Raw genomic sequence first — 9,909 nt, 5'->3', positions numbered from 1 at the left:
CTCGCTGAAGGGCCTGAGTCGCGCCTTGTTGCTGGTGGTTCCATATGGTGTTCGGTCGGTGACGAAGGCTCCAGGAAGACTGCCGGGAACGTAGCTGAAGGCGTTGGAGGGGCGCGGGGGAGCTTCTCGCTGGGGAACCAGGTCTCAAACTCCTCTTCCATCCTCAGGGGAGATCTGAAGGGCGTCTTCGGAGGCGCCCACGCAAGGGTGTCTGACGGCGGAGAGTCGTCCTTCTCGGCGGCACCCTCGGCTGCTGACGCACCTGAAAAACCTGCCCAAGAGGCGGGAGAAGAGACTGCAGCAGTTTTACCCCACGTAGGATCGTCCGACGAGACGGGACCTGCTTTCCCAGGGCTCCGTCCCCCGAACACACACCCGCCCCTCCCTCAGGCACCCCACTTGCCTGTATCGAAGACACAATCCCACTGTCAGGTAAATCAGACTCCTGGGGAAGGACCACAGGCCGCTTCCCCACAACAGACTTACCTCAACCCCTACACTGGGTAAGGGAAGACGGCAGAGAGAGACTGTCCGACGAGACGCCGGGCGAAGCAAGAGGCGAAGACGCTGGGCTTCCTAGGTGAACATCGAGAGGCCTTCTTCTTCTTGGTGCCGTAGTGCACCCATTGCACCTCATTCCAGGACTCGCACTCCGGACACGTGGCTGTAGGGGAACACACACTGCCCCTACACGAAGAACACAAGGAGTGCAGGTCAACTTCAGCCTTAAAGAGGAAAGCACCACACGATTTGCCGGCCATAGGCCCAGGGCAACGACGGGTATGCTCCATATCCCACTAGTAAGACACCGCGAGACACAGGAACACAGAGGGAAAAGGATAGGGAAGAGCACAAAGGGACCGCGTGAGACACAAAGGGTCGCACTGGGTTAAGAGAGCGTCGGGATGTTAACCACGACACGACCAAAAACTTACTGGAGATCGAGACCTGAGCAAGCATGCTCTCTGACCCCGGGTCGTCTCTGGGAGCGTATCAGTCCACCAGAGGTTACCCCGCATCGAAAACGGGAGTAGGGTAAACCACATAATTCTGGTCGGTTGGGAGGAGATCCCAGATACTCCTAAGAAAGTAGTTCGAGGTAAGTACTCCGGAGGTGTTGGAACAACTACATATTAGCAGTCTCAAAAAGCCCAGACAGATCTGGAAGAGAAAAAGTGAGCTCTTTTGAATAGGTTTTTATGGAAGAAAGAAAGCACATTTGCTCTCCACAGAGTAAAACAAGTGATGTAACATGCTGGGTGGGTGTGTGAGTGGGGTGGCTGCGGATTGTTTACCTCGCATAATTTTATGGCTAGTTTCTAGCTATAGTAAAGAAAGGGAAAGATTTATATGTGTAGGAACAAATAGAAATTACTTTTTAAATTTTTAATTTTGACAAATTAAAATATTTTTATGGAGGTGCTGTGTGGTCTCTAAGACCCTTTTGTAGAGGAGCGACACAATTTATTCTCCCTTGGGAATGTGAGATGGCAGATCTTGAAGACAACATAGCACCTCCTCAAAAATAAGGTTTTCCTTCATCAAAGCCCACTTTGTAACAGCTTCTCATATTTTGTGCCAGACAAGGAACCTTTTTTTTTTCTTTCTTTCTTTGTCTATGTGCTGATATACCACTTTAAAATTATGAAAATTTCAAACTTTTTCTCAAAACTTCCAATAAATCAAATTGTGTATACAATGGGGTAAGAAAAGCATTATTGGACAAATATTTAAATGTTCTATTACATTACAAATGTTATAATCCTTATAATTAGACTGGTCTTATTCAGCAGTTGTTCAGCACAAAATCGTCTCTCTGTGGGGGGGGAAAAAAATGGTCATTCTTTAGTGTATTATCTTGCGTGTATTGTAAAATTTCTAGCAGTTATTGTCTAAGGTGTATAAATTTTCTATTACAGTCCTCGCTCGAAGTTAGTTTGTTCATAATTATGATTATTTGCATATGGAAAATTGTGATATAATTTGATTAATAATTTGGCTTTTCTCATCCACTTTGAGGAGCGCGACTCCCTACCTCTAGTGGGAATTTTGGAAATTCAGATTACTGTATTGCACTTTTGGCTGGGAGAATGTCTACATTTTAGGTTTCGAATAGCTTTTTTAATGAAAACAATTTTCCTTATTGCTAAAAAGTCTTTTTGTATATCACAAAGTCCCTTATGCAACCACTTTCTGACAGGTATGTATTTACTTACTTTTTCTTCAACAAATTTAAAGAAAAGAATTTATTCTACTGTAGTATTCCATATACAACAACCACCACAATTTTCAAGGATTCTCAAGGGCTTGGATTATCCATTTTCTTATTGATATGGAAGTCGTAAATAAACATTTTCTGTACATATTACTCTGCTTATTTATATATTAACAATTTTTGTTATGCTGAAATACACCTCAAGTGTCAGAGACACTAACTAACTTTGCTTAGAAAAATGTACAGGAGGAATATATTACGCTAGCCACGTCTTATTTTTGTGTGCGCATGTGGTTATGTCCTTATAATGCCTAGTAACCAGTAATAAAAAATTATTGCTAAAAGAACAGATATACAGAAGGTTCCCAACTGACAAACATTCTGGGATACAATACAAATCCAACGGAAAATAACAAAGAAAAAAATATTGTACATTTAATACAGCGAGAAAAATAATTTATAATAACCTGATTTATATTTCATATGAAATCTGACTATTTATTGACTTTTGTAACTGGAAATCATAGGGATTGGAGTCAGGTTAGGCCTGCACCAGGCAAAAATTTAACAAAATTCGACTTACAAACTAAGAAGCCGTTTATAAGTTGAGGACCTGTATACTATATACATATGTATTCTCAATCAACCTCTACAAAAGAAAATTAAAATTTGTGGAGAAGATTTGCCACTACTTTTTTTATATTGACAGGTTTTTGTCATTCAAATATGGAGTCACTTATTTTGAAAATCAATAAATTTCCATATGAAAAATAGTAAAAAAGAAAGTGTCTCAAATACATTGATAAAATAACAAAAAAGTGTAATATCCCGAAAGCTTTCATTTAGAATAAATATATTTTTTTCTTCAAAAAAAAAAAAAAAAAAAAAAAAATGGTTATAATTCCTGAACAACTAGATTTCACCATAATTGTGAGTTCACTCACTAAGGGCAGAGGTAGGGGTAAGATAAATAAAAAAACAAGGCAAAAGGACATAGATTGAAGTGAACATAAATTTGTAAATAACAGAAATGAAAAGGAAGGAGTAAAGTTTTATACTGTACAGAAGTACTTGCGCAAAATCTTTACATGACAAAAAGATAATTTGTATTTTTCCTAACCATACAAACCTTAGCTATTTACAATGGGTTTACCTTTTAGCGCAGCTGAAATGGCGAGCCATTAGAATTTAACAAGGGTGTATTACCCCCGCGCTAGTTAGCGGGGGGGGTAGGGGAGTGGTAGCTAGTTACCCCTCCCCCCCCTCACACACAGATGAATGCTCACTTTCACTTAGAGGTAGGACTTGTCTTGGGGGACAGGGCTGGTGGGCAAATATGTGTAAATAGCTAAGGTTTGTATGGTTAGGAAAAATACAAATGATCTTCGAATTTGTCATTTGTTCCGTAACCGAAATACAAACCACGCTATTTACATTGGGTGACTTACCCCTTAGGTAGGGTGGAAAGTCCCCAGCCATACTGGCTTTGGCTTTTCCCGGGGACTCAGAATCCGAGTGAGTCGCACTCGAGAAAAGGAGTCCCTGCACCTCACAAGTTCCTTGCTCCGCAAGGAACCGTGTGGCCTACATAAGCTTGTGTGTGAAGGAAGAAGTGTGACCAATCCTAGGCAGTTGACCTGGAGTTCCAGAAGGAACTCTGGGTTAGGACGTTCCCAATACCACCTCGTCAGGGTATGGGGGACGCGACAGTATTGACTCAATACTCGGAACACAAGGAAGCATGGTTTACCTGCAGAGGTTCGAGGTCAGCTATGCAGAGACCAGGATGCTGCTTCCCCGTAGAGGGGATGATGAAGAAAGAAATAAGGGCCAGACATACTTCTTTCGTTCATGCAGACTAAAACCTGATAACAATGCCCTCAACCTTCTGCTACCTGTCCAAAAAGGAGCCCAAGGTTAGACCAGCTGTTGTGTAGCCACCACAGAGCGATAGAAAACGTATCGAGACTCCTGTGGGTCACGCCACGCAGGAAGCGGGCTGCGAAGGTCATTAGACGCTTCCAGACTCCAGCTTGTAGCACCTGCGTCACAGAGTAGTATTACTCGAAGGCGAGGGACGTTGCGATGTATCCAACATCGTGCTGTAGGGCGACGTGACGGGGGAGGGTCTGGAGACAGGTCGAGATGAATGTCCTTGAGTCCGGGCTGAAGAGGTATACTGGTGACTCTCCCCCCGTGTCCTCCTTGTGCTCCCAAATCGGCTGCAACTGACAACAAACTGCAGCTGTTCCCAAAGCTAACCTCTCGATTCCTTTACTGGCAAGAAAGAGAAGGTCTTGGGACATCAGATACAGAATGGAGACTCGAAATCTTGAAGGAATTGGACCAAAGGGCCGGGACCCCCAGATTCTGAGTCTAGCCAACAACTCAGGAGCGAACCTGAATGTTGCCTTCCCCTCTTCCTTAGAAAGGGCGAAGTCGTACGAGACCAAGAAGATTGCTTACACACTGGCCGTTGCCAGAGTGAGCAGGAGACCCAAGGCGGAATACAATCCGAGGCCTGTCGTAAAGGGTCTTGAGAAGATCTCTTAAGGGACTAAAAAGTCCGAGCCATGCTCCAAGCCGGAGGTTTTCCTCCGACTAGGGCAGGGACGATCGTAGCTTCGCATGAGCGAGGAAAGATCCAGCGGGCAGGAAAAAGTTATTCCTTTAAGCCTGAAGGTCAGGGAAAGGCTGAGCGACAGGCTTCATTGCCGAGAGCGGAAAGGAGTTTCCTCCGGCCGAAAGGCAATAAGACCGTTATTGCTGGAGAAGAGGCCTCAAGGGAAGAGGTATATCTCCCACGGCACCAACCACCGAAGACTCTTCACTTTGCCTGGAAGACCCCTGCGGATGACTATCGCAGATGACGCGACCTCCGTACCGCGACTGTAGCGGGTTGTCTCTTCTTGAGGAGGAGGCGTAGTGTCTCCAGGCATGAAGCCGAAGCGACGCCCCGGTTCGGGAGAGATGTTGCAGTGTGGTTGTTTGAGTAGTCTGCGCCGTGGGAGAAGCTCTCCCGGGAGTTCCGTCAGGGGAAGCAGAGGGTCCAGAAACCGTTCTGCGCATAGTCCCAGTGGAGCTCTCCCATTGAAAGGTTGACGGACAACCTGGTCTTGTTGAGACCCATTGTCCACAGACAAAAAGGAGGGAAGACGCAGGCGTCGATGTTGTCCCACCATCACCGGAATGCATCTTGCCAGAGTCTCAGGGTCTGAGACTGGGGGGAAGAACAGCGGAAGCTTGAGGTTCCAAGCTGTCGCGATCAGGTCCCCCAGACCAGGACTTGCTGGTTACTCAAGGCCAAAGACCCCCAGGTACACTCTCTCTACGAGGCTCTGCTCGGATAGTCGGAGAGAACATTCCTCTGCCTGGAATGAGAGAGCCAATGGTGGTATTGAGAGTATCTCAATCATCCCGGTATCTCTACTGCAAGATGTGAAGGTGTGAAAATGCATCCCCTGCTGGTTAGAAACACGCCAGAATCATGAAGTCGACGCGCACGGAGCGACTCTGCAGGCGCTGTAGGATCTGTAGAGGGGCCAGACTACGGCCCCTAAGCCTGCCTGAATGATGGAGAGGTATCCTTCAGGTCTTGACCATAGGCCTGGACCGGAACATGCCCCCCCCCCTTTCTTTGACGAGTCCGAGAACAGCATCAAGAATGTGGGGAAAGGACAAGAATATCCACTACCATCAAGAGGTTCCGTAGCTCAACACCCATTGCAGGTCTAATAGTTCCGCTGGTCCCATGGGGCCCAGGAAGTCCGGTTAATCGTTGCCTGAAACCACCGGAATTTGGACCGCCCCACATGGAACTTATCCTGAGGCGACCGTTCGGACTATGAGGAAAGGAGAACTAGGAAATGTTCCAAGGTAGGGCTGAAAGCTCTGCTTGACTGAGAACAGGTACTGCGACTCTCCTCAGTCTTGCCACAGTCAACTGAAAGGAAGGCTCGGAGGATGTGGCAACAGAATCTGGTGTCCCCAGGTGGTCACCCATCCAAGTACCGACCAGAACCGACGTTGCTTAACCTCGCTGGACGGACGAGAAGCGGGGTTTCCAACGTGGTAAGGCCGTTGACTCAATATCATGGCCAGATACTCCAGATGTTGAGGCAGAAGAAGAGAAGGCTCCAAGCAAAATACCATGAACCCACACTCATGGTAAGCATCCGGAAGCTTGTCCCGGCGCTGAAGAAGGTCGAACCCGAGCCTACCGGAGTTGACCAGCCCTCCAAAAAGCAAAGGAGGCGGAAGCCTGCACCTGAGCGGCCATGAGGAAAGCAGGGAGAGTTCTCTGGGGAAAAAAACCTGCTATGCCACGGCGGGATCGCCTCACTGCATCATAAGCAGGAGTACTTGCAGTCTAGGCTGAATTCCACGAGCTCCCTGGAAGATGGATGGAATGGAAACTGAAAGTAACCGATCCAGGGTTTAAGGAGTCCTGTCGCCTCGTTACCAGTCTGATCGATTCTGCTGTTCTACGCTGGCCGAAGTTTGTTCGACAAACTTGATCAGGGCTGAGAGGTCGACTACGGAACTCACCTCTCAGATCCTTCCTTACAAGAAAGGATCGACTGAAGAGGTCGGGGGTGAAGCCGTCGATGATCCTATGGAGGACCTTCACTTAAGGTATGGATCATTCTGCCCAACCGGGCAACTCTTGCCGACGCTATGGCACAGAGGTTCAGAGACACTGAATTTGCTGACAGAGACGGCAGGCGCGATATCCTTGGCTGATCACAGAGATCGTGCGGGAATGGGCATCGGGAAGCTGTCATCCGGATGAGTAACCTTAAGCATTCTCCCAGCGTGAAACCTGCAATCCTAGAGTTCGTGAACTCTACCGCTCCCTTTAGGATCGATGGCGATCGTTGACGCGTAGGAGATCGCTGGCGAGCAGGTGGACGTTGACGCGTCTAAGGTCGCTGGCGAGCTCATGATCGCTGACAAGCCGAAGGCAACGCGTGGAAGCCTGCGCAAAGAAGAAGAGTCCTTGACCCAGACCTGAACCGAAGTTCTAAATAGCGTGGTTTGTATTTCGGTTACAGAACAAGCTTGAATTATAAAACAAATGGCCAGGCTTACCTCGGGTGATTTGTCATAAATGAAGTGATTATATAATGGAAATCCTATCATTTAAATAAGAAAAATGGAAAGAAGGATAATTATAAAAATAATGTCATAAGAGGGTAAAGGAAACTTGAGTAAAAATAATACAAATATATATATTTGTTAAAATGAAAGTTGAATTATAAGGATTAGGGACCAAAGAGAATGGAATTAAAATAAGCATAGTTAACATTCTAACTGATTTATCAGTTTAAAAATATTGACTTTACAGTGCTGTTGACGGGCTGGAGCCTATCACCTCGATGTGGAAAATTCTGTCTCGAAAAGGAAACAAACCTTAGGTGCTTCCTTGAGGCAGGATGGATGGGAACCTGAATGAACGCATCCTTTAGATCTAGGGTCAGAAGTAAGTCGTTTTCCTGATGGCCTGAATAACAATGGCCGAGGTCCCCATTTTTTAACCTTATTTGTAAGACAAATAGATTCAAGTGGCACAAATTCATGATGCATCTCCAAACTCCCATCAGCTTGTCTACTACGCATAAATTGCCGCAGAAGCCCGGAAAGTCGTCTGAGACTTACTCTATGGCTCCTTTGGCTGTCTTAGATACTTCCTCTAGTAAGAGGAGGTCCTTTAATAAGCCTCCAATGATTGGGCTGTCAGAGTCTGAGTGGCAAAGACAGCATATGAATGGGACACGATATCCTGAATGCAGTGCTTTCATAGTCCAGGGATCAATCCCGAAGAGCTGCCATCCACGCCTGTGACTTTGTATGCATCCCCTACCATTGGTAACTTGGAGGAAATGCCCTCCCTAACAGAAGCCTCTACGGTTAGGCTATCGAAAGTCTGTAAGAGGAAGAAGTCATCTTTACTGGACAATCTGCTTAAAAAATGGGAGTATCATTGAGCTAGGTGAGGGCAGGCTTCCTCAGTGCCACAGCTCTCTCCATAAGAGAACCCTGACTGACTTTCTCTGGTTTTCTAAGGCAACAGCCAATGGAGAAAAATAGAGAGGGTAATCCACCAAGTTGGAGTTCCCCAGTGTCACAGAAGACAACTGTTTAGTGCATCTAGCTAAGACGGCTTCACATCTTTTTAGAAAATGGATGCCTCAAAGAGAGACTGTCTGCTAGACTAAGAATTCCCGAGACTTGGTTTCTGACCTCAGGAGGTCTTCTAATTGCTTCAGGATGCTCTCAGCATGTGGATTTTCTGTAAAGGTTGATATTGCCCACGACCAGTGGTCCAGTCAGGAACATGCCCACGACCAGTGGTCCAGTCAGGAACAGGCCTGAATATCAGACATGGCTGCTACCTCCATATTCTACATTTTGGGCCCCTGGATAATGGAATGGAGGTTAGGTAATTTGTCACTAGGTACCAGGTTAGCTAGAGTGGAAATAAAATCTCCCCTGGCATAATAGCGCCAAGAAAGGCAATTTGAAAGCCCTGCTGTTTTTCAGTGAGTTCTTCAAGGGTGAGACTAAGGTGTTAAATAAATCTAGTGTCTCGGGTCTAATTAGAGTGCGCCACAGCAAACCTATAATTCAGGCTTACAGATTGAGGGAATAATTGTCTATAACGCACCGTTTATTAGTGATTTGCATGAGAGGGGGCTCATTTCGGCCACCCAAGCGACAGAATAGGATAATTCTTGATAAAGTTATGCTTCCAAACCAGATATTGGAACTTCGAGGGGGGGGGGGGGGGTCTACATTAGTGGAGCTGGTGCCCATGCGCTGCAAAGTTTTTCCAGAGAGTTATTAGCATGATAATATCCCAATCAGGAATGGCTACATTTTAAAGTTAAGTGGTGGTTCTACCTTGATAGACTTATTAGAAAATTTAGTGTTTCTTTGAACATCTCTCCTCTCTCTAACATTATTCAGTGAATGGAAAGAAGAGGCAGAGAAAGAACGGGAGGATTCATGCTCACTTTTAGTAAAGAAGTTTCTACCTCTAGCCGTTTGTGAGGGAATGACACCGAGTTCTCTTCCCAAACTCAATTTGTGAGAGGAGGATTTCTCTGAGGCAGGCCACCCAGGGTGCTTCCTACGAAGACCGTGTCTTACCCGTCTGATTACTGTGATATCATCTGTTTCAGATGGGGTGTCACTCAAGGAAAATATAGAGATAAAAATTCCAGCACCCTTTCAAGCCTGAAAAGAAGGTTCACATGAAAAAATAAAGTTTATATTATTCAAAAAAGAAAAAAAAACAAACTTCGAATCGATACGAACATTAGGCCAGATACGTGTCTGAGTAGGTTGTGGTAAGGCGATAGGTTTGTCATTCATATAACCAAAAGTTGTTGAAGATTGTAAGCTGAAGCTACCTGATATCGAGCTGAAGCAGACAATGGAACATGACCATGAGGGGTTCCATCCATATACTGTACACGTATTATGAGATGACATAAGATAATAGCCACCCCGCGACTGCGAGGAATATCATTACATGTTGAAATGGCAGCACGTTGAGGGACTTCATCATACGTGGGCACAGCGGTGCGTTTAGTGACATCATCACGTGTGGGCACGTCTGGGCTAAGTCTGGTAGGTTCAATACGTGTGGAATTAGTGAATGTGATGTAGTTACTATCGACTACCAAGCA

The 9,909-nt window shown here is 45.8% G+C and overlaps 1 protein-coding gene and 1 pseudogene across 1 annotated transcript in view; both read right to left on the bottom strand.

The window, feature by feature from the left end:
* Window positions 1-1,715: 1,715 nt before the first annotated feature.
* The window catches only part of LOC137646860 (U3 small nucleolar ribonucleoprotein protein IMP3), a 66,710-nt gene continuing 58,516 nt past the window's right edge, over window positions 1,716-9,909 (bottom strand). The window contains exon 5 of the mRNA XM_068379934.1: window positions 1,716-1,816. Within this exon, the coding sequence (XP_068236035.1) occupies window positions 1,787-1,816 (30 nt within the window). The 3' untranslated portion in view covers window positions 1,716-1,786. The remainder of the gene's footprint in view (window positions 1,817-9,909) is intronic.
* LOC137647369 (5S ribosomal RNA) lies at window positions 6,182-6,300 on the bottom strand (annotated as a pseudogene).

Source organism: Palaemon carinicauda, chromosome 9 (genome assembly GCF_036898095.1).
Source record: "Palaemon carinicauda isolate YSFRI2023 chromosome 9, ASM3689809v2, whole genome shotgun sequence".
Lineage (NCBI taxonomy): Eukaryota > Metazoa > Arthropoda > Malacostraca > Decapoda > Palaemonidae > Palaemon > Palaemon carinicauda.
The sequence above is the reverse complement of the archived record's forward strand: the minus strand, read 5'-3'. Positions and strand labels throughout refer to the sequence as shown.